General features: G+C 38.8%; 1 protein-coding gene across 3 annotated transcripts in view; it reads left to right on the top strand.

Moving 5' to 3' along the window:
- Positions 1 to 24,590, top strand: part of KCNQ3 (potassium voltage-gated channel subfamily Q member 3) — a 200,309-nt gene extending 175,719 nt beyond the window's left edge. For 2 of the 3 annotated variants that reach the window (XM_051778442.1, XM_051778440.1), the window contains 6 exons: positions 9,939 to 10,126; positions 11,211 to 11,313; positions 13,699 to 13,830; positions 16,373 to 16,471; positions 18,171 to 18,255; positions 19,028 to 24,590. In XM_051778442.1, coding sequence (XP_051634402.1) covers positions 9,939 to 10,126; positions 11,211 to 11,313; positions 13,699 to 13,830; positions 16,373 to 16,471; positions 18,171 to 18,255; positions 19,028 to 19,765 — 1,345 coding nt within the window. In that variant the 3' untranslated portion in view covers positions 19,766 to 24,590. Of the gene's footprint in view, positions 1 to 2,477; positions 2,535 to 9,938; positions 10,127 to 11,210; positions 11,314 to 13,698; positions 13,831 to 16,372; positions 16,472 to 18,170; positions 18,256 to 19,027 lie in introns of all 3 variants that reach the window. The other variant, XM_051778439.1, reaches the window with a different exon arrangement.
- Positions 24,591 to 25,174: the final 584 nt, after the last annotated feature.

The raw sequence follows: 25,174 nt of genomic DNA, 5'->3' as shown, positions 1-25,174 counted from the left end.
GAGCTACCTAGTTTGGGAACCCTCAGGAATCTTATGTACTCCACATCCATGGCACTGCCCAGGCCAAGCAGTCACTAACATAGATGTCTGGAGATTTCAGCCGTCTGCAGTGTCAACAACAGCTGAATTCTGGTTTTTAATATGTAGGAGAGAGCTTAGGGGCTGAAATACTTTTGAGCATGTAATTCCATACCTTGAGTCAAAATGTTCTGACTCACATGCAGCAACAGATTAAAATTAGGTAAGTGAATGGCTGCTGCTGTTGACTGTTGGTCACAGCCCCCCAGAGAAGCTCCTGAACCTGCAGCAGCCAAACAGTTTGTGGAGTAGTTTCTGAGTTAGTGTAGCTTTCAGATGAGTAGAAATCATTTTATCTTGACAGACTGAATTGAAAATGGAAAAGTATGACTCACAACTCAAACTCTTTAAAACTATAATCCCAAGCCCCCTCATTCTAGCTGGATATATCTTGCTTTTATGTTGTTACATATGTAATAACCTCCAGCAAAATCATCAGTAAACCTGCCTTGGAGCCTTCCTGTTAGCAGGAATGTGTTTATGGAATGAAGCATTCAATTAAAGGCATTGGAAACCCTCCAGGTAAACAGACAAATGATGGTACTTGTGGGAGCATCCACTGACTTCAGCAGAACTGGGATTGAGCCATAAAATCTGGTTGTTTTGACAGTCCTACCTCCCATCTCTCATAAAACTCTTATTTACAGACCAGATAATAAAAAAAAAAAAGGGAAAAAAATCTTCTTCCTCCTACAGTGATTTAGTATAGAATGTATTACTCATACTCCACTGCAGTTTGTGCTTTGGCTGTACTGAAATAAATGAGCAATACAGGAACGTGGTACTACTGGGGAGAACAGCCCATAAATGCCGTCAGTCTCCAGGTTCTTCCATCAGTTAAGTACGTAATGGGAAAGTTGCTGTAGTAATAAATGGCATTGTCTAATCAGTGGTTGATAAAGAAGAGAGAAGAATTGGTCCAAAGCTTTCACTGAAGCTTTTAATAAAGGTAAAAATTACACCTGGCTGTTTCAAAATTTGAGGATTGGGAGCGCTTTAAGTGGCAGGGTTTCTACTGAGTGGAGTGAAAACTCTTTAGGAACTCCACAGTTCTAGAGTTAAACACTGTGACAGATCCTTCTATGATCACTCCTTGGAAGCAGGAGCTGGCATTATGAAAAAGACACAGCTACATACAGCTCCTTGTTCTTGGACCATTTGGGGAAAACATAGAGGACACAACAGAGTGGAAGAGTCCACTTCAGAAGTTGGAAACCAAGGCAAGGCTGCAAGAAAGGACTTGTCATAGTAGAAAACCAATTGAGGTTTGGCAGCAGCCCCTTAAAGGCTTTACTGAAGCTCCCTTTTAACTAAAACTGTGAAGATATGAGATATGATGAAGAGGACTGGGTCCTGTGAGCAATGAAGGGAAGAGGAACATGTGATGCAGCTCTGTTAAGAATAGCATTTTCCCTATAGTCTCTGTATAGTTCCCCAAACCAGGAAGAACTGGGGCTGTGCTATCCATGGCTCACTGGTGGGGAGTTTACTGATTTTATGCCAGAGGTACCTCCAGCTTCTTTTTTTTTTTTTTCCTTAATCAGTGCCTAAACTGATTAAAAGCCTACCAGCTTCATGAAATCTCAGGTAGCAATTGCTCTTCTGCCAGTATTGCAAAGCCTTTTCATCTGTTCAGCTCTCAAGAAGGAAGATTTATGAGAAAAAGATACTAATGCTCATTTCTGCTGGAGTGCAGCAAATCATTTAGCAAACATTTGGTAGCCTGACCTACATTTAAGATGGGCCTTTGCTTGATGGATATATTGTTTATTCTGAACCAACTTTTTATGTCTAAGTTTGGTAATGAATATTGGGCCTAATTTTTCAGTGCTGTTGTTAGCAGCTCTTCAACTGATTTTGACTAGTGTTGAAACTTCAGCACTTGAATAGACAGGCATTTCAATGAAGAGTTTTGAACTTTCTCCTAGGGTCCTGTTCCTAATCCTCATTTTCCAGCTGTAGAACTAGACATCAGGAGAGCATGTTCATTCCTAGATCTATTATTATGTGATTGCAGAAAAGTCATTTATTCCTGTTTCCTTATCTCTACAAGATAAATAATATTTCTCTGCCTTCGGAAAGTTGGTTTGGTTTTTTTAAGTTGCATAATCAGTACCAGTCCTTCCTATTATGTATGAAAGAATTCATAAATTGTGGTGCATTTTTGTATTGTCAGTGTTAGCAACAAAATGAAAATAAAGCCATACTTTGCAAGGTGTAAAATTTCACTGTCAGCATTTCATCTTAATACATCTGCCCAAAACAGGAAGGAGAAAAAAGCCACTCTGATCTCCACACTACATTAACTACAAATGAAAGGCTGTTCCCATTCTTTTTCATAGAGCTTTTCATGGGTAATCATTAACGTCTCATCTTAATAACTTTTCTTCACTTTACAGTAATGTCATGTTTAGTAGGGAGTCATTCTTTGGATCAAGCCTCTCAAGAAAACTTAGGTATATACATTCAAGTAACAGTTGAGCCTTATTCTTTTCATATTTCTTGCATGCCATTCCCTGCCTGCACTTTCTGTTTTTACTACAGTAGTTCACCTACTACCATCAAAAGTAAGGGGCAATAAGACTGAAAAGTTATTAAGCATAAAAAGGAAGTTGCATGACCTTGCAAATAGTTAATTGTTCTACTGTTCAGAAAATATGGAATATAATCCTGGCTCCCCCAATGATATGCTTAGAAAGAAGTGCTTTTCTCTGTTTTCATAGAATGGGAGTGATACTAACCTACTCTGGAAATCATTTTGAAATTTACTGTAAAAAAATATATACTGTAAGAGCTAAACACTGTTCCTTATGCAGTCCCAACCCTGCCAACACAAATTCATGCAAGTTACTTGGAATTTGAGTTCACTGGAAGAGCGTCTTTGCATGTGTATTTGCAGGTTTTGGTTCAGCAAATGGAAAAGAAGTGGATGCTTTTGATCACCTGAAAAAGTTAGTGACATGCTTGAATATCTTGCTGAACTGTGACCTAAGATGAGGGGCAAGAACTTTATCTTCCTTCAAAGAGTCATAGAAATAATCCTTCTCATTTCAGGAATAAGACAGAAATATCATTAGAAATAATATTTTGACTGAATTGTCAAACATTTTATCCTATCTCATACAAACACTTTGCTGTCATTCAACTTTAGCTCATTGTTCCCATTCCCACTTCATTCCACAAACATGAAATCATCAACACACAACTCAGCTTTTCTAGCTGAAGCTCTTCAACATTTGGAGAGCAGCTAGTGAAGCTCTTTGTTTCTTGATTTGGTGATTTGCCATACAAAATGATCAGAAGACACTGATTTTGCAGTTTGATTTGCTTTCTAGTGGTTGATACATTGAGATATGTTCACTTCAAAGCAACAAGTGGGTCAACATCCATATGTTTTCTACCTACAATGGCTGCATGCATTGGTGAAAAATATCCATCCTGTTTTGACAAAGAATTGGATTTGGATTATTCTTCCCATAGATTTATGTGACATTGTTTATTTTTACCCATTCCCAATCACTTTTGAAAGTGTGGATGAGAAAAGGGGCTAAGCAAAGGCCTTTAGTGTGCACAAGGTCTCTTTCTCTTTCTGAAGGGCATCAAAATTAAACCCAAGTTGGACTTGTTTCTGGGTAGATAATATGGGTGGTAGATGAGTTTGGATTTGGAGTCACACTCAGCCTTAAATACCAATGAGGTATTGAGTTAGAAGAGATGTTTCCTCCTCAGACATTAGAAACTTGTAAATTTAGACCTCAAGGTTCAGGATGCAAAGTGACAATTTTAGTTGTCAGGAAGTTGGGGTCAACTATTTTAAGATTAAACATTTTTGTGAGATCTTCTCTGCAGAAAAGAATGTTATTCAATAAAAGGGAAAGCTGATTGGCCAAAATTCAGAAGTACCTTGGAAGTGCAGAATGTTCTTTGTTTTATCTTAAGGAAACTCACAGACTCTCAGAGATCATTTGAACACGTTCACTGCAGGATTCATGTCTGTCTTCATAACATTAATTTTGTGCTAATTTCTATTAAGAAGAGTTGAAATCAGAATACTTCTGGAAATCTCATTCAGAATGGGTTTTTTTTTCCAAATCTAAGTTCACTCATATAAGTTCAGCTGATAAGGTATAAAAATATTGGAGTAAACATGACTGCTGTTTGCTTCTAGTTGCTTGAGACTAACTGAATCCAGTGATTAGCTAACCTGTGAAAAATATGGAAAAATTCCCTGATTATTTTTATTTCTTGTTAGGTGAAAGTGGTAAACACATGGCAGAGGGCTGTTTGATTCACTGTTAGCATTAATTTATTATTTTTCTCCTCATACATGTGCCATTTGTTTATGAAACTCCAATACTAGGCAGAGGACAGAGAGGAGAGTATCTGGCTTGCATGATGGGATGTAACTGCATTGTTTCTGTGCATGTCTGTTTCTGGAAAAGTATTTCTAGTTCAGTGGTTCCCACTCTTTATTCTGAGCAAGGGTAGAACATGTGCTGCAGAAGCCAGGCATCTCTTGTATATCCAGCCACCAAATTAATCCCTCAGGTGGTCCAAAATAATTCCCACTGCTCTTGGGGAAAAAGAATTTGAGAGCTGAATTTTTCTTTAGGAAGGAAGAAGCTGTCTGCACTGCTTGCACCTTCCTCCCTTTATGTATCTACCACAGAGTTAAGGAATTCTCATCCTGGGCCCCCATTTCAAACACATAGGTTTTGGAACACATGAGGGAGAGGATGCAATAGCACGCAAGACAAGCAATGGAAACATATCCAAGGTAGTCAGAGAAACTACCCTGCATTTTTAGCAGCATGTTTGGGATGCATTTGAATCTCCCCAGTTCCTGGAACTGTGTTGGAAGCTGGGAATCACATTTTATTGAATGTAAGAGAGACAAATGAAACAGGCCCACTGTTCCAAGGGGAGGAAGAGTAGCTAACACCAGCAGGAGGATTCTGGAGGAGACAGGCAGCAGTACATGAAGCTGTGGGTGGGAACCACTGTCCTAGCCATTCTCATGGAGGATGATGTGACCTGCGCATGCTTCATACCCCGGGACTGAGCCATGCGCATGCTGCCCTAATGAAGGAGGTTATGTCATGAGAACAAATGTTGCCTAAGTCTTTTCAAAAAAAGATCAACGAAAACAAAAACCCCAGCAGATCCAGATTTCATCCCTTGGAAATGAGAATAAAGTCCATTTCTTTTCCTGATGACAGCTAGTCATTATCTGGAAAGAAGCTTGGGTTTTGTTTTGGGTTCTTTTGTATACAACATACTGTTGTATTTTTGGATGTGAAGCTGATGATTCTACTGCTCTGGCTGCCTGGTTATGAACACAATTGTCGTATTTATTGCATAAACATACTGTTACGAGTCTGAATGTTACTTTAAGGGTTAATCATCAGGATTCAATTAACAAGGAGGGCTTCAGCTCAGGTAATTTTAACTTAGACTAGAGACCTGCTTTTTAAATGACCCCTCATCTAGATCTTTCTGTAATCAGTAAAAAAAGCCAAGTTCCCCAAGCGTAAAGTCTTCCCAAGCTGAACCACACTCTTCCCACTCACTGGTTAGGGTTGCTAACTTCCCACTGATTACAGAAATAAGTCTAAAGATTAATCTTAGACAGGAAGTTAAGCTTTTTTAACAGCTTAAGACAGATCAGATGAGTTCTAGCTCCTAAATTTAAGATGCTAGAGCAACAGTCTTGGGAGAATAGTTTGTTCCTAAACTGACATTTATCAATGAGGATAGCTGAGAAACTCCCTGGAAAGAGAGTTTGGGAATGCTTTTAGTTCATGTTATCTACTGTAAATCCCACCCCACAAAAAAAAAAAAAAAAAAAAAAAGAAGCACCCCACAAATGCATGTGCCTACATATCCACTAGAAAATGTCACTGTAAATAAGTAGAGTTTTGTGTTGAATGCAGAGGATTATTTTGATCTGTTTTGATCTATGAGAATGATATCAAATTTTGGTCAATCCTATTCTTGTATAGCTCCATGACAGAGCTTTCTGCATATGTTTCCTATTCCATTGGAAAAAAAAATTCACTAGAGTAATTTTTTGGATACTTTGCATCATCCACTGACCCTTTTCTTTCTGGTCTGATTCTTATAGAGCCTTGCAGTGCACTTTCTGGCTCCTTGTGTTTTTGTAAGGAAGGCAATTATAACAGGAGTTTTAAGGGGGAAATTTTGGGATATCTGGATATGCATTTTGAAGCACTAAGCAGGTTTCGGGGGAGAGAGTCAGAGACCACCTATAATGGCAAGTATTTTCTTCTTGTATAGTATTAAACTGCTTTTTATAAACAGTAGCAATCTTCTTTCTAATCTATTTTTCTGCTTCTTCATATTTCAGGTTCTGTGCCTTAAATGTATTCTCTTGAGATCTTCTCTGTAGTGTTACTAACTCAAATGTTGTCACATTTAATATGTTGCTCGAAGCCAGTATGTAGTATGTGACCTCTTCTTGCCTTTGAGGAAATTACCTCATCATCTGAAATCATCTGATTTTCACTGCTAGATTTAATCCTTCTCACCCTGTAAGGTCTCTCTAGAAGCTCTGAATCTTAAAATCCTGAAGAATAGGTGGACTACACTCTTCCTTTCATTTGAGATTCGACTATCAATTGTCTATCATTGGTGACCTGTTAATCCTCCCACCAGGAAAAAACTGATCTCCACAAAAAGCCTTTTGAATGTACCTTTTTTTTTCAGATCCAGGGATAAATTTCTTCATTTTATTATCATTGAACAGATCTCGTTCTAAAACTGCTTTGATTTCCTCCTTCTTGTAGCTTAGCTTATTTTAGTCTCCTTCTGTCTACAAAGATCACCACCATACCATGCTTGCCTAAGTGCTCTTTTTTCTTTGTATTAAAGAAATGCTCACTCTCACAAGCTCATTCTCTCTAACACCTTTTTAGGCTCATCAGTTTATATTGCCTGGCTGATTCTGTTATCACTCAGCTAGATTTTTGGTGCATTTCTTTGCATTAAAATTCTTTTCAGTGATATGCATGATTCCAGACTCTTCTTGACCATCCTTCTCAAAATTAACTCCTCCTTCAAACTTTGATTTTATTATTATTGAGACATGTGAATTTATTTTCCCTACTTTACCCTCCCAAAAAACCTCCACACAAATCATTCTGTTGACTTTTACTTCCTCACCTTTATTTTTTCATGCCCTTTCAAAATTGCTCAGTAGTTGCTATCTTCTCCTCTGTATATTTTTCCTGTGTGTGGTAGCCAAGTGCTTGAAGAAAGCAAATTTCACGGAAATGCCATGTAGTTAAGACATCTGTCTTGTACAGCAATACTGCTCCAAACATGGCCTCTGAAATAGAGAAGTGAAAGAAGAGAGATCACAGGATTCTTCCTGAGTAGAACACTTGTTGGCATTCTGCACTCACCATTTAGAGCACCTTGGTGGGTCAATCAGATCAAGATTCCAACCCAAAAGCAAGAACTATGGAAGTAGTTTTTAAAATGGGTTCCCAAAACATAGTTTGTAAAAAAATATGAGATGTTATTTGTTGACATCCATGACAAAGAAGTAATTAATCCATGATTTTTGCTAATTACATTTGTCTGCACTTTGTACCATGAATTCCTCAGGAAATGACAATAGGGCAAAGTCTGAGTAATACTGATATCATTCACTTAGACTGTTCTAATTCTTCACTCAGTCCAGGCTTTCATCTCCTGGAAATGCTGATATATCAGGACTAATTGTGTGTCTCCATACACAAGTTGTTCTTAGTTTCCAGTTCCATACTTGCACACACATATGCATGCAATGACAGGACAAGAGTCTGAATTTACTGGGCTGCATTCACAAGTATTGGCATATCAACAAGAAAATTCAGAAGGGCTGAAAAAACTTCCTACCCAAAGCTTAAGTGCTTTCATCTTTTTGTGACAGGGAAGCCCATATTTCATTACTTCCTGGGTCAAAGATATATTAATCAGAAATAGCTAGTAGAAATAAGGACCTCAGTAATTAATGTAGAAAAAACAACAAAAAAACTTGCAACAGCTGTGATGTTCAATGCTCAGATCAGGTGTGAATTTTGCATGCTGTAAATTACAGTATTTTTACTAGAGTTAGCACTCTTGTGAAAGCTGTGCTGCCATCAAGCATATCTTTAAGTCTTTCCTTTATCATTTTAAGAGGAATTTCCTAAGGACTTCCATTATGGCGGAATACTGCAACAGACAGAGCTCTCAGATAGAAATAGATGCTTTTTTCACATTTGCAAGGTCAGCAGCCAAGTCTTCATCTTTGTCTACTATGTCCTTGCATGGTGGACCCTCCCCAGACTTGCCTCTCCTGCCAGCAGGTTTAGTGGCTTCAGCTGATCCTACTGCACAGATCCCTTACTGGATACCTATTAACTCTTTCCTCTGGTAACCATGGCTGTTTGTCCTTCAGCTCTGCTCTCACCCGTGGCTCTCAGAAACCTGCCAGCTGTGATGGCTTCTTCCCTCCCTCTCTCCCCACACTCAACCTGCTTGACCTGGTATCCCACACAGAACTGCCTCTTGATCATGTGTGCACAATTCACCTCTCCTAGAGCTGTCCCATTCTTCAGCATCCAGGAATATGTTAAAAGGCAGGCTTTCTTCCCATGGCTTAGCCCTGATTTTTTTTTTTAAATAACAAATGTACAATTAACAAATGTTTGAGCAGCAAAGTGAACAAGCAAATCAAATACTTATACCATCTATCACCTAAAAAATGTTCAGAACATATATAAGCTTGTATACGCAGTAGCAGATTCCTTTTCTGCTACTCTTTTCAGTAGTATTAGTGATTACCTTTTAGATGGTTTCAGTCGTCAGGCTGTCAGGGTTAGTGATGCTGGTAAAATGGCAGATAGATGAAATTCTAGATGTATGTTGTCACTGAAGGACAAGTGTCTTTGGGCAGTAAATCTATAAGAGGACAGTGTAAGGAATCATCAGAGGAACAAAATATGTCACTTCACTACAACTCACATAGGTCACCTCAATTCTTGGGGTAGTGAGAGATGGCTGACAGCAAATGTTGGAGAGAACAGGGCAGCCTGCCCTGCCATGTACATAGTCATTGCTTGGCAATGCACTGCCAGAGTTTTTCTGGTAATTTACTTTGTTCACAGCACATCTGACTTTCTTTTACTCCTGACTATGCACAGCTCTTCTATGAATAAACAGCTGAGAGAGTTGGGGTTGTTGCATTTGGATAAGAGAAGGCTCTGGGGAGACCTCAGAGCACCTTCCAGTAACAAAGGGGGGACTGCAAGAAAGCAGGACAGGGACTTTTAGCAAGGATATGTAGTTACAGGACAAGGGGGAATGGGTTCTAACTGAAAGAGGGCAGATTTAGACTACATATTAGGGAGAAATTCTTCACTGTGAGGGAAGCAAGGCACTGGATCAGGTTGCTCAGAGAAGTTGTGGATGCCCCATCTCTGGAAGTGTTCAAGGCCAGGCTGGATGGGGCTTTGAGCAACCTGGTTTAGTGGAAGGTGTCCCTGCTCATGGCAGTAGTGGTGTTTTTGTCCTAATACTAAAACTAATGCTTCAGGCATGCTACATGAGCTGAAGCACTATGATACCTGCACGGAGAGGATAGCAAAACCCTCTGTTAAAATTTTCAACATTTATACAAAAGTGCTCATAAAAAGCATTTAATTATCTGTGGAGCTTAACTGTTACTTACAAAGACATTCATTTATTGTGGTAGCCCCAGCAGTGTCCTTGTATACAAAACATTTACTTAACCCATTATGTACTTAAAGCACCATGAAAACAAATTAATAGTGTACAAAGGAGGAAAATGTTTACTTTTGCTTATTTTGTAGCCAAAAGCTGGGTCTCTTGGATCGGGTTCGTGGTACCAATACTAAAGGAAAGCTATTTACCCCTCTGAATGTAGATGCCATTGAAGAAAGTCCTTCAAAAGAACCTAAGAATGTTGTCTTGAATAATAAGGAGCGTTTTCGCACTGCATTCCGAATGAAAGCGTACGCTTTTTGGCAAAGCTCAGAAGGTAGCCCATCTGTGTTGGTTTGTTTCTGTGCATCCCCTGTTCTCCCCATTTTACTTTGTTCCTCTGCATCTTCTGTTGAAGGTTTGTGACTTTCTGGGCTAAGCATGTCTGGTACCTGGTTTTACGTGGTACAATTGGGGAAGCCCAAGGAAATGAATCCTGGAGTCCAGGCAACACAGTGCTTGAAAAAAGACAGGAACCATCCATGAAAACAACAATTGATATGGGATAAAGCCAGTGTTGCAATCAGCCTATTTGACCTAGAAAAAGAGGGCACGCTGGGCGGTGAATGTATATCCCCTAAAATACGCATGCCATCGTGGCTCGGTTCATCAGCAGGGCTGCTATCCTGAGGTAGCTCCCTCCTAGACTGCATCCAGCCCTGCACTAGCCTGTGTCCAGGCATCTCAAATATCTCCTTATTGCCATCTCATAAAACCTTGTTTTATAGAGTCAAGGTATTCTTCCCCTCCTCTCTCCCCAGACCCTCTGCCCCTAAGCAGATTTCCATTGGGTGTCCACACATTTTTCCTCTCCACAGGACAAAAATGTCCACAGGACATTTTCCCTCTCAGCTTCCCTGACCACACATTTTCCTCTTCTTGCCTATAGCATCCAAATGGTCTTTAAATAACAGTTTCTCCTTTATTGAACCAGCTGGCATCAGTGCTGGACATACTACCATAGATATAGTCTGGGTGTCCACACTGGAAACTTGACTATTCTTCATGAGGGTACATGAGCTCCAAGCAGTGCAAGTGAAAGGAGACCTTTGCCTGTGGCTTCTAAACCTGTTTTAGCCTTTACGTAAAATATTCGGGCAAAGATCCACTGTAAAGGAAGATATGTTCCTAATATTTCAGAAATGCTGGAATCTGAGAGGAGATCCCTCAAATAATGTGACTTACAGATGTCCCAGAACTATTAAATCCCTTTCAAGAGCTGAACAGCGAAAGAGGAACATGTAAGAGATGGTCCTTTACTAAATTGCACTTACTTTAAGCAGCGCTTTAGTCAGACAGACATCCCTCTAATTACTGTGTGGTCAGATGTTCACACAGCTGGTTTTTGGCCTGCTTTGCAGATGCAGGAACAGGGGAACCCATGGCAGAAGACAGAGGCGACAGTAATGATTTTCTTATGGAAGATATGATCCCCACATTCAAGACAGCCATCCGAGCTGTCAGGTAAATATCTCCACTGATCCTCAATGCCTATTTTTTTTCCCCTCTCTTTTTTTTCCCCTTTTTTTTTTCCCAATGTTTATGCTTCAGGAAATCACTTTACCATATTGCTACATATTGATTCATTGTTGCTGTTATTGCTTTTTTAAAATGCAATAGAATAGATAATTCTGACTGCATTCAAAAGCACAAGACAGACCCTATTCAAAGGCTGTTGAAAAGATGCAGAAAGGAGACTGTTTTTCAATAACATTGACCATGTCATTTTTGCAAGATAATTATATTTATTATAAAGTAATATCGTATACAGTTCCTCATTAAAATACTATATAAATATGATATATTACTCAATTTTTGACTAATATTTGTATTAAACTGGAATTTTCACTAAACAAAAAATTCTGACCTGACTCTGTTCTTCTTTATTCACAATCATATGAGTGTGCAATATATTTTTCAGCTATCATCTTTTAATAGATGCTGAGGTCTCCATTTCAGCAGTTTTTGGCTTGTGACATGTGTCACCTCTATTTTCCTGTCACAAGAGATATTCTCTGGGGTTAGAAAACTCCTAGTAAGTCTCGATAATGTGCTTAGCACATCAAGCGAATAGAATTCATTCACTGATGCCCTGTTACTTCTCAATGTTATGTTTTCCCTTGAAAAATGCTCCCATATGAAAATACTCTGCTTTCATTGCAATTGCTGTTTATTTTATTCCAGAAGTAACTAAGTTTTGGGTCAGGGACTTATCACCTTCCAGGTGAAATACTGCAAGTCTGGAGTGCCCCAAAATCATCTAAGAAAAACTTCAAGGAAGATGGTTGTAAAAATATAACCATATATTATATCTATATAACCATAGTATATACTCTCCTGGTTCTCTTCCAGTTGGGTGCAGGAGAACCAGTCACTAAAAATCCCAAATTTTCTCAAGCCTGCTGAAAGCTTTATCCCACAGTCTTTGCTCGTGTTACCCATGACTGCTTCCCTCCCATTGGAAGTTTCTTCATCCCTATGTCCTCCATAGCTTTCCCTTTCTTTCCCTGATACCTGCTTGCTTTCTAACTCAGAGACATGCTACTTATTACTTTTGCAAAACTTCTTTCCCACATCCTGTCCAAATCTAATTGATTCATGCAATTTCCCTTTAAATTCAATCAGGAGCCAAGATTTTTTTTTTTCTTGTGTAGTTTATCCAGACCTTGAATGTTAATGGGAAGTAATTCTTTCAGACAACACCATTTAATGGATTTCAGGGTCATGACCAAGGAGATTTTAAATTGAAATTGCTAACAGTGTGATTCCTGTTTTTCATTTACGTCTTTTAATGTATAGTTTTGCTGTTATCATATATGATTTGGCTAAAATAGGCATAGATATAATTCTGAAATCTAGAAAGATTTATAAGCAAGAGAGCTGAAGAGTCAGCAGCCCTTAAAGAGTCATAATAGAATTATGTTTGCTAAATGAAAGTTTATGCAAATTTTAAAAACATTAAAAAACCCACCAACATTAAATAAAAAACAAGTCAGAATCTTAACAGATAACAGGAATTCCCCAATTCAGACCAACGAGAACATGAAGACTACTGAGAAAACAAACCCCCATAACCCAAGCCTAAAACATATGAAGATAAAGATTTCATTCTTTAAACATTTCTTCTATTTGTTTCATCTACCAAGACTTAACAGTTTAAAACAATGTATAAACAGAAAAGAATGAAGAAAAATAATGCAAAATATTTTTTAAGTGCTCTGGCCAGCAGTGGTCCTTATTATAAGAATTGTGTTACTAATTACTAAGTCATTTTATAATAATAGCAATAATAACAGCAATTATATTATTATCATTACAACAACAAGAAAAATGTTATACTGCTGATTCTTCAAGGACAGTTCAAACAGTTTTAATAATTTTTCTTCTCTTCACAACTTGAACTGCTACTAATTTCCTAACTTCCACAGTTATATCTAATTTGTGTTTCCAATCCAAAATTCTCCCAGGTGCAAAATGAAACCCAAGATTAAAATGATTCAGCATTACATATACTATAAATTAGCTTTGTAATGGGCCAAAGCATTAAAAAGCAACTTCAACTTCACAGCTTCAAAATCTCCCATGGCTTGTATTGTTCAAATTCAAACTCCAAATAAGATTCTGTAGCTTTTAACCATTTGTTTTATCCTATTAATTATGAAAAGCCAACTATTAAGTATTTCCAAATGTGATATGATGTTAGAGATTCTCTGCTTATATTTTATTGACTTGTTTGGAAATAACGTGCTCAATTTCCAAACACCCAGTGTATTTATCAATTATTTGATGAAGCTGGAAATTATCATTATGAAGTTTATATACTTAATATTTTTTCTGTTTATTATGCAGAATACTACAGTTTCGTCTCTATAAAAAAAAATTCAAGGAGACTTTGAGGCCTTATGATGTAAAGGATGTGATAGAGCAATACTCAGCAGGGCATCTTGATATGCTTTCCAGAATAAAATACCTTCAGGCAAGGTAAGAATCTTCTGGTTAATGGGGAAAATGTTTAGCTTTGCTGGCGAAATAAAGGCATACTCGGCCTATTTGTGTAAGGTCACGTGGAAGCTATGACTTTGCATAGTGTAGCTGGTCCATAAGAAAACTTTTTCTCCCAAAGAAAAAAGGCAAGTGAGTAGCTAGCAGGGATAACTGCAGCAAGAGGCCACTGGCTCAGATTTAGAACAAGGACATTAAAGTCTTGTGAATTGTCCTGACCATTGCCTTATTTGATCTGGATCAAGTTTCTCTCCTTTATCCATATATTATAGATGTTAAATAAAAGCAATAGCTGCTCTACACGAGCTTTTCTTTGGGCTGGATTCTCTGCTGACCTGTACCAAGTGAAACATCTCATAGAAGTGCAAAAATGCCTCAGCACAGAAGGTTTCACATCCCCTTCATTCAGGTGCAAATTGACATAACTGAAAAAAGAATGGCCTTTGTGACTGTTCAGGTCAATCTTCCCCCACAGTTGTTTCCTCACAGAATCAGTTCATCACAATGTGCTTTTGAGGCATGTCTACACAAATTTGTGCTGCTCACACCCTGAGCCATGAGCACAGGTCAGAGCTTGAGGCCCTGAGCTTGGCTGGTCCTGAGTGCACGTGTGTGCACGTGTGTAGCTCTTTAGCTAAGTCCCAGCACAGCACTGTCCAAGTTCCCTGAGGCCCCCAGTCACTCTGAGCAGCAAAATGCCACACAGACAATTCCTCTCATGAATGGGCTGAGGGAGAGCAACCCTTGCTGCACACTCAGACCTTGGCTTTGTAAGGCTGCTCTGGTCCTTTTGTTGGACATTGTAATTTCTTATTTCGAAGTGATTTTCTATGTACTGGGCTATCTCTTTTTCAAGTATATAACATGTCTGGTTCCTACCTCACTATTATTGCTCTAGAAAAACTTCTTTCTTTGTTTAATTATGTTCCACAAACCACCATTGTTACTCTGTAAAATGAGCTCTGCATCACATGAGCTTAGATTTTTTAGTGCAGTAATATCTTCTTGAACTCAGGAAGTTGAGGAGTGCTCATGATATTAGAAATCTGCACCATCTATGGCGGGTTCTATATGTCTTATACTAGAGATTCTTCCATTACCTCAGACTGAGGTGTTGCATGATTTTGGACAACAGCACTTCTCAGATACTCTCTTGACTCCTGGCAGCACTAAAAGTGCCTGATATGATTAGGTCCATCTCACACAGTGGTTATGTCATTGCTTTGGGGGATGGAGTCACATTCCAGGCAGTCAGGGCAAGAATCACAGCACAGCCTCAACCCTGGTGTTCAACTCAGCAACACCATAAAGAATCACCAGTGGCAGAACTGCAAAATTTCAACAGCCATGTTGCATCTATACAGACCTTTTTAGAGGTCTTTGAAGAAAAAACATAATCCTACAAAACCACATGAGATTCCTCTTATGGTTAACAGAGAGCTAGCCAGCACAATTGTGCTTTATGGCCCATCTAACCCCTGCTTAAACCAGATGTATTCATGTGATCAGCTGAATCTCCCTTACTGTCTCACAAATTTTCTTCACTGTGTTGGCTGGATCTCCACTGATTGCAACTGGACACAACCAGGGAGGTGCATCCTACTTGTTGAGTTTATGAATAGCAAGGGGCCATAGAAGTTTGAAGAGACATGGACTGATGTCTCAGCAGAGCTTGGGGGCCTGGCCAATATCTAGCTATCTTTGTGAGGCTTGCCTTGAGCTTTTTCAAGTTCCATTTTCAAAACTCCACGGGGCACTGTGAAGCCATGCAATGCATGGATTGTCTGATCATACAAGCAGCTGGTCTGTGCACTAGTGCTGACTGGTATCAGGTCAGTTTGGGATGTGGGCTGAAAGAACAGAGACTTGCTTGCACCTGAGCAGCTGGGTATGCCAAATGAAAGAACATTTTGATATAGTAAAAGAGTGTAATTAAATGTGCTGGAGCCTTCCAAACAATCCTTTTGCTTTTGTGCCAAATAAAAAGTCAAGTAGGATTCATTGTGAAACTTCATTTAAAGTTATGTTTTTTAAACTAAAAAAAAAAAATAAATAGTAAATACAAAAATATTACTGGACAATTAGATACAGCAACTGCCAGAATGTCTTTGGTTTATTAAGAATTTAAGGAGTTCTATCTTTCACCAAGTTCTGATTTTCATTATCCAGCACAGAACCCGATGGGTCTCCTGACATTTTTAAGAGCAGCTGCTATTGGGGATTTTTTGACAATCATGCTGTTTGGTTCCTTTGAAGGAAAAGAAGTCATGTGTTTCAAATGTTGAAATTTGGAAACTGTGAGCTAGACTATTACTTAATTGCCATTAAATTACCACGTAATTGCAATTCAGTATATTGGTTGTGGACCCAGAACAGAACAAACACACCATGACCCTCAACATATTACCAAATCAACACCTGCTTTCTTTTTGAATCTTTGCTTCAGACATGCATAGCATATTCTGTCACGTGTTAGCATTTGGAGATGGACTTATGTGGTTGCACTTTTCTTTTTTTTCAGAGTAGATATGATTTTTACACCTGGACCTCCATCTACTCCCAAGCATAAGAAATCCCAAAAAGGAGGAGCTTTTTCTTACCCTTCACAACAGTCTCCCAGGTGAATTTTTTTATGCCTAGCATTTAGCACAGCCCAATACAGAAATAAAAAGTTAATTCATACCAATAAGCATGACCTTTATTCATCCACAGTTATAGTGATGATACTGAGAGCATATGTTGCTGTAAGATATGCACGTAGGTAAATGTTGAGCCAGAAAGTCATTACCTTCCCTAAAAACAAAGTACGGTGGAAATCTAAGCAATGGCTTCTTATTTGTCTAGGTCAGCTTCTCCACAGTTGGGAAATATGATTTTAAATTAATTACACACATTTGGTTGCTGATGTGCTGAATTTCTAACATTCAACTAGTAAACTCACTTAAAAGCTTGACATTAACAATAGTTCGAAAGTAAACTAGTTGTCTTCCCAAAGTGAAAAAAGCTTCATTATGGCCCCTACCAAATGCCAAGCAAAGATTTTTAATGCTGCTGCTTTTAAAACAATGATTGCTGAGAGATGCTCAAAATAAATTGTAATACCAGGTTTCTGGGTGTGAAAGTTGCAGCATCTTATTGTATTGCTGCATTCCTGGTAGCAAGAATTCAATAATAAATGACATTTCTTCTGTTGTTTACAACTATCAATCTGTCAATAAATACCCATCAAGAACCACACAAGACCATCAACAATCTGTCCCCAAAGCTGTTGTAGTTGCTCAGAACAAAAGCAATCTTACAGAAAATAAATTATCCACCACAGAAAAAATCTGAACCCATGTAAATGGGAAGAGAGAGACATAAGCATATGGAAGAGACAGTGGTCATTTGGGAAACAAAGCAGATTGCAAAAATTGAATGAGCCCATATCACCAATAACTCAATGTGGAAAATCTGACATATTTTAGTTACAGTTTCTGCTCTGGTAAGATCACAGCTGTATTTTTAATTTTGTCAGAAGGCAAAGAACTGGACCTGTTAAAAGTTTTACAGTGTATTTGTTACAATTCATGTTAAAGAGCAAGTGCTTAGAAACTGTTTTCCTAAATTTTGGCATAAGTTATGGGAAGACACATATTCCTTTGAGGTTGGTTTAGAAACCATTTGATAAAGTTTTAACTTGATCATGAGCAGCCTAGCTCCCATGAAGTTATAAATCAAAGCTCTTTAGTTAGAGATCATCTTCTTACCTCCTGAAGTTTGTCCATATGGTGGACAGGAAGGAAGAAATTGAATAGATGAAAATTCACTCTGGAATCTGCTGCCAGACTGTCTCTTTTCAGCATTTCCAGTGTCTGCCACTTATTATTTGGTTTAATGAAATCGAGAAAAAAACCACACTCATCCTTGAAACTCAGATTCAGTCTCTAAATACACTAATTATAAAGAATTAGATTTGAAAACACATGGCCATCTGCAGGCCCACTAACTAGACTATCTCGATATTTGTCACAAACCTGAAATTATTCCACCAAGTCAGAGATTAATTTCAACATTATTTTGAAATTTTTTTTGCTTTTGTTTTTTCTTAATTTTTATCTTAATTGTGAACAAAAAATATTAAATTAAAAATCAAGAGTACAATTTTTAGAATTGAATTAGAATCACACAGAATTTTTACTCTTGTTTTTATGATAAATAACTAAATGGTCTCCGAGGGTCTATAAGAATGCATCACCAAGATGTGAATTGTTTCTGATAGAAATTGCTTACTGTGATGCAAAAATTGAGCACTAACTAGTGTTATTAATTCCTTGTAGAAATGATCCGTATGTAGCCAAAGCATCTACAGCAGACACTGAAGACCAAAGTATGATGGGCAAATTTGTCAAAGTTGAACGACAGGTATGTATTTCATGACAATGATGGAGACTGAGGTGCTTGTACAGAAATGGTAGAGCTGACATAAATTCTGTATGACTCTGGCTGACCCTGGAAGAATTCTACTGCTGGTTGGTAGTTTTTCATGATAGAATTTACTTACCTGGGATGTGTGCATTTTGAAACCTGTTGAATCAATATCATTATATATGGCAGAAGATCCTAACCATGACGTTTAAGTGGGACTTTTTCATTTCCCTAAACAACATATTCATCACACCTGATGTTCTGTTGTCAGCAACCCCTTCTTCTGCAGGGTCTGGCACTCAAAATGATTGCCCCCGAAGGTATTTTCGGGCCCTATCAAAAGAGAAAGGGAATGAGTCCTGAAATGCAACCCTGATGTTGTGGGACTGTTAAGAGTTACAGAATAGGTCTGTCTGCAGAGGTACTTCCATATGTTGTATTTTGGTAATGGCTATTTACCATATGGTATCAAGATTTTGTAATAATGTTGTAGACTGCTGGTGGATACTGGACTGTTAAATATCCAGCTACACTAAGAATTTTTTTGGCACAGTTCATAGGGACAGGTCTTCTTATTCTGAGGTAGTTAGAGGATAAGCTGTCATCCACTGCAGTCCAGCTTGTGAGGGAAGGTCATGATTATCCTGTAATTACCTTCATGATCAATAAAGAGCACACACCATTGCTGGAGGCAGTGCATGTATGGAAGCATGGATTTTCTTGTTGAACAACTGACTTGAGGCAATGTCATGACATTGGTATTTTTCAGGTAAATGACATGGGGAAGAAACTGGATTTTCTTGTTGATATGCATATGCATCATATGGAACAGCTGCAAATACAAGTCGCTGAGATAAGTCCATTGAAAGAAACTGCTTCTCCTGCAAGAGAGAAGAGAGAAGAAAACAAATATTCTGAATTAAAAACAATAATATATAAATACACTGAGCAGTGTGCTCGTGAAACTCCTTACAACTTCCAGCAGGTTCCAGTCAACAAAGTCAGTCCTTATGGTTTCTCAGCACGAGGTCATACGACTCATTCACAACCTTTATCAACAGGTGGGCAAAACTCTGGCAAACTGCAAGCCACACCTTCCTCAACTTCGTATGCAGAAAGGCCAACAGTTCTGCCTATATTCACACTGATGGACTCCCAGGTTAGCTACCACTCCCAAGGAGACCTACAAAGCCCTTACTCAGACAAGGTGTCTCCAAGGCAGAGAAGGAGCCTAACAAGAGACAGTGACACTCCATTGTCCCTTCTCTCAGTCAACCATGAGGAACTTGAGCGCTCCCCAAGTGGCTTCAGTATCTCCCAGGAGAGAGACGACTTCCCGTTTGGCCCCAACGGGGGATCGGCGTGGATGAGAGAGAAACGCTACCTAGCAGAGGGGGAGACAGACACAGACACAGACCCTTTCACACCAAGTGGCTCCATGCCTTTGTCTTCTACAGGAGATGGGATTTCAGATTCAATATGGACCCCTTCGAACAAGCCAGTCTAAAAGCGCGTGTGGGGGCAGTCACTGGTTGACTTCTCCGTGTAATGTAAGCATACTTTGTATATCTCACTTACTCTACACCCAAAGCTTACTAGTTCCAAACACCAATGGCTGCATAAGATGCATGTGATATTAGTGGTAGTCATTCTGCACCATTTCATACGATTTAATAATGCAGTTTTTTTCATGCTACCAAAACTAAGGAGCTTAGTTTTGAGCATGGTTTGCATGACTTTACCCTGTATAAATGGTACAGCTGATTTCTTCTATGATACATATCTATCTGATACTCTTCAATACAACAATGGTGAATTGATAACAGGCAAGATATGGTGGTCCTTGCTATATTTTGTAAACAGAGCAGCAAAGTAAAAATATTTTCAGGAGCAATATCCCTTTGTGGAAACATAACGTATTAATCATTTTTCAGTATAAATCAATATCTAACCAACCTAGCCAAGAACTTCTAATGTCAAAAGCACGGAAAAAGCTGAGACAAAGTATGACCTTATTGAAATGGGTTTCTGAACTGTGTTTCTCATGTGATTTCTTATATAATTACCCCTGAAATATAATGTTGAAATTAAGTTAAGGGTAGAATTTTAAATCATCAAAGCCACCTTCTGGGATTGATCATAGCTATTTATTTATTGTAAAATATAAATATAAATCCCTCAAACTACTTTGAAAGTCTTCACTAGTGTTTATAAAATTGCTCAAAGTGTGACTACAATGCTATTTTATAGAAAATCTTTCGCTAAGTCCATTTGTTACTTATGGGGCTAAATTTTCTTTCTGTTCCAAAAATAAGGTTATTCAGTGTAGGGAAGTCCAGGTTTATACACTCCACTCATTTACTGATTTGTGTGCTGCTAAGTAAGATGCATAATGTAACACTGCCTCAGTTTCCCAGTCTGTTAATTGGGAATTATACTTCCACATGTAAACGCAGGTTGTAAGGCTCAAGTCACCAATATTTACCAAGTGCTTTGAGCTCCTCAGATGTGCAGAACATCATTATTCTGTCTTCTGTGAGTCCCACAGTGTGAGATGCTGCCAGGATCTGTTTCTCTCTGTTTACTGCTTCTCTTGGAAATAGACTGCTCCAAATCCATGAATGTTTGCCATATTTAAAATCTATGTATGAATAAATAAACACCATTTTTGTCACTTGTCCCTGAGCAGCAGAGGGGTCAGGATGCTCCCTAAGCCTTGGCCAAATATTATTTTCACAGAAATTGGATATTGTATTGAGGGAGAGCAGGAAATTCATTCAACCCACTGAGAAGAAACAAATCAAAGATCTCACCAGCAGGAATGTAGTACCTAAAAAGCTAGTGAAACTAAGCCTATCTGAATATCCTATGCAGGTCTTACCTGTGTCAATCAAGGTGTCCATAAAATAACATCCATTTGATTTCAAGTTTGATGGCTGTACACTCTTTACATCTGGTGGGAAATTAAGCAGTGCAGTCAGTGAGCACAGGGTACAAGAACCAAGGCACACGTCAGCTTTAGGATGAGATTCATCTCACCTTTAACTCAATTATCTACAATGACCAAATTACTACCAGCTTCACAGGGAGCAGAGGGTGACTGACTTCGATGTCAAATGATCAGAGACACCCACAGTCAGTGGGAAGGCTCTCACCTCTACCCCACTGATCCAAGGTGCAACCTCTCTGTCATGGCTCCTGTCAAAACGACACCTGTCACTCCACACAATGGCCAGAGCACTGACCAACAAAGACACAAGCATTTGGTTCATGTAAGATGTTAGAAAGTGGTCTTTCTGTAGTGACTGCTGGTATTATACTGCAGCTGCATAACTGAGCATCCTTTGCACACCCAGTCAGAGCACAAGAACACGTTACTGGGCTTCCCAGTACTTACTGGGTATTGAACAGCCCTGGATAGAGTGCACTTGAATAGACAATATTTTGTTGGGTTTTGCCCACCATAGAAAAAGTTCATGTTCAATTCTTCAGCACTGTTGACATCTCCTAACAGTAATTCCATCCAGGGAGCTTCTATTCCTTTCCAGATGTAGGCATTGCCTTCATCTTCATTGTTTATTCTGTATTGGAAGAGACATCTAAAGGATTAGGATCTTCTTACTTCATCTGCTTCTTCTGCTAAATCGTGCTGCATCCTTTTGGGATGGATCTTCAGGGAGAACAAATTGCTGTTGTTAGTGGAGTAAATAATGCAGACCAGTTACAGCCTTTGAAGACTGGCCTGAGTCCATGGAGCTGTTCTGAGGCTGATAACTATGACGACATGAGGCACAATTTTGGTAATTACTTAATTGACAGAATAGCCATTGACGTGAAAGATAATCTCTGTTTGGTGCAATTTTTGTGGCTAAATTTGCAGAGAATAAAACTAACTCACAAACTCATTATAATTTGGTATATTGAGAAGAATTCTTTGGGCTTTGATGATTCTTGGAAATACCTGTTTTGCACCTGCTGCAGGCTTTTTGATATAGGAATAGACGCCTGTGGCAAATCGTGAGATTTAACCCTCACACAACAAGAGAATGAAAAAGAATGAAAAATGATTTTGACATTGCTACACTTCTGAAATTGGTGTAAGTGTATGCTAGACAAGCCTGCTTATTTGTCAAGGGCCTGTCATTCCTACTGATTTCATCTGAGTTTGGTCCTTCTTAAAATGCTTTCTAGATCGGAGCAATCAAAAATCAAGGCAGCCAAAAAGCAGGTACAATCTGAGAAATTTGTTTGTGACTGTCTTTGACAGTGTCTGTGCCATGCAGTTCCCTGCCCAATTCCCACTTAAATTCTTCAGTTCGAGTTTCTATTCTTTCTCATGCCAGGTGATATAAAAGGAATCTTCACTCACTATTAAATCTGGCTGAAAATCCATAAATAGCCTCATTGTAAAGGTATGTTCTTTCCAAGAGAAAATCCAAGCAAGGGTAGAGACTTGGATGAGTCTTCACCTGCACACAGAGTGCAGCCCCAGAGAAAGCAGGATCTTTTTCCACATACAATTCACAATTTCATTTGAGAGAGCTCTCTGGGTCAACAATAGTCTTCACAATAGGAATGAATTAGATTTATTCCTTCTGTTTCTGTGTGATGGTTCAGTTTAGGAGTTACCAATGCTCTTCGGGTCAGATCTTTCTAGCATATCAACTGACACTTTGTTTACATGTGGTTAATATAAAAGAGAACTGACCACTGGAATCCACTCTTTGATGACTCTTAATTCATTCCTTGAGATATTTTTCATAATCACAAAGCGTGGAGCTTTTCTCTGTTCTCCTTGAAGTCAGAAACCTTCTCAGACTGATGGTGTGGGAGCAAGGCTGAGTCCTAACCTGCCTTTATTTGTGAATTTCCGTATGATAGACAGCACTGATCTGGAAACATTTTTCTGGGCTACATTTTAGCCTGATTTTCAGTCCCTAGTGAATGCCACACATCTGAAAGTTTTCAAAAAGGTGAATTTGTGTTTACATTGTGTGCCTCTCTTTGCAGCATTATTATCAGTTGAGGTTCCTCACTTTAGATTCAAAGTGGGAATACTTGATTAAGACAGAAGGGAATGTTCAGTTGAAGTATGCAGGTATAGAAAGTGTGGTTTATGCTCTGTTTAAGGAGAACTTTAAAAAAAGGTCTAGTCAGGTAATGGCTGTTGTCACTGCCTTGGCTTTTCCCTGCACTGAATTAATCAGTTTGGTTCCCATCCAAATAAAAGGGAATTCAACATGTGGAGAGATTGATTAAAAAGTCCCTAAACTGACTTCGGCTATATTTGCTCTGTTTTTATCTGTAACTTTGCTGCATTGTTACGGTTCAGAGTGGAAGTAGTTTAAAATTTTTCTGCTCCAAGTTGTGGCCCAGGAGCACCACAAACTCAACCCAACCTGAACCCGCACTCAGTGGGGCTGCTGCCTTGTGGCCTTCAGGCGAGCACCGAGGTCCAACCAGTTTGCAAGATCACAGCCTAAAGCAGTCAGAAAATTCAGAGTAAGGAGCAAATTCGGCCTTGCTGGGAGCCCAGTTGCTGCAGAGGTGTCATATCTGCTTAGGTAAGAGCTGAATTCGTACTGCTTTACTGAAGAGCAGGTGAGAAAGAGCTGGATCTTGACTCCTTGCACCCCACAGCCCCCACCACCAAGCTTTAGGTGCCTAAGAGGGCAAACCTAAATTTTCTGAATTTGGTGGGATATCACTTTTTCAGGAGCCCAGCTGAATGTGGATGTTCACCCTGGAAGACTATTTTCAGAGGTACGGAGGAATAAGGGGCCATTTTCAAGTGTTTTTAGCTGGGCGCTGTGGGAATGAAGATCCTGGGTATCAGTTTTGCTTCTGATTATTTAGGCTGTAAGTATTGATTCTTCCAAATTCAGCTTTGAGTAGCTTCCCTCTGAAGTTGAAACAAAATACTGAAGGTGAAACAAAATACTGAAAGTGGGATCCTATTCCATCGTCAAGAACGTGCTGGGACTGAAGGTTACATAGCCAACTGCATTTTGTTTTCTAGTTATAGCATCTTATTATTACTAGTATTTGTGCCTTGCTCACTGAAATTTTCTCCATGCTACAAAGATGCTTTTTCGGATTCTGGCTGACAAGGGAACACAACTTTTATACAAGTGGCCTTTAGTGCTCTTTATAATATTATTTATTGTAATTTTTAAACAGTATGTGTAATTTCTATTCTGGCACTGTCCAATATTTGAACAACTTTAATATGTTTATTTCAATATATTATGCAAACAATACTTCTTAACTGATTTTTTTATGTTCTGTCTTTAAAAACTGCACCACTTATTAATAAATAGAAATTTCAATTATGATGTGGATGGATTTATTTTCATTTAAATCACAATATCTTCACCCATATTCAAAGAACACATTGTCAAATATACTCCCAGCAGAGACATTGACAAAGACCCTTTTGACTTCATCTAGGCAGGACTGAACTCACAGCTACAAGTAGGTTTTGTCTGGCTTCCACAGCTAGTCCTGTTTTAATACAGTACACAGTAGATCCCACTGTTTGTGACTTCTTTTGATTTAGTGTCCATGTGACTTATACTGCTTTGAGCATATGTCTGTGGGGAAATGAAAACTGGGGGAAAATACATTCATATTAGAGACAATAATATGCTAAAATATTGTGAAACTGCAAACAAAATATATAGAGAACAAAGTAATGGCACATGAGTGAACAGAATATCCTCTGCAGGGAAATTGCTTGAATTCTGCCCCTGGTTGTGTTGCAGCATTTCTATGTGGTCTTGTGTCTGAATGAGACAGGAAGGGAAACACATCAAAAGTCACCTCTTCACAAAACAGCTGGACTCAGTGAGGTCATTTCAAGGCATTCCCTGCGGCTTCCTGGCTGTCACCAAAGAACCTACTCTGCTCAACACTT

The sequence above is a fragment of the Manacus candei genome, unplaced genomic scaffold (assembly GCF_025592945.1).
Source record: "Manacus candei isolate 608988 ecotype Guabito, Panama unplaced genomic scaffold, ASM2559294v1 h1tg000013l, whole genome shotgun sequence".
Lineage (NCBI taxonomy): Eukaryota > Metazoa > Chordata > Aves > Passeriformes > Pipridae > Manacus > Manacus candei.
Note: the sequence above shows the minus strand (reverse complement) of the source record. Positions and strands in the feature narration are given on the sequence as shown.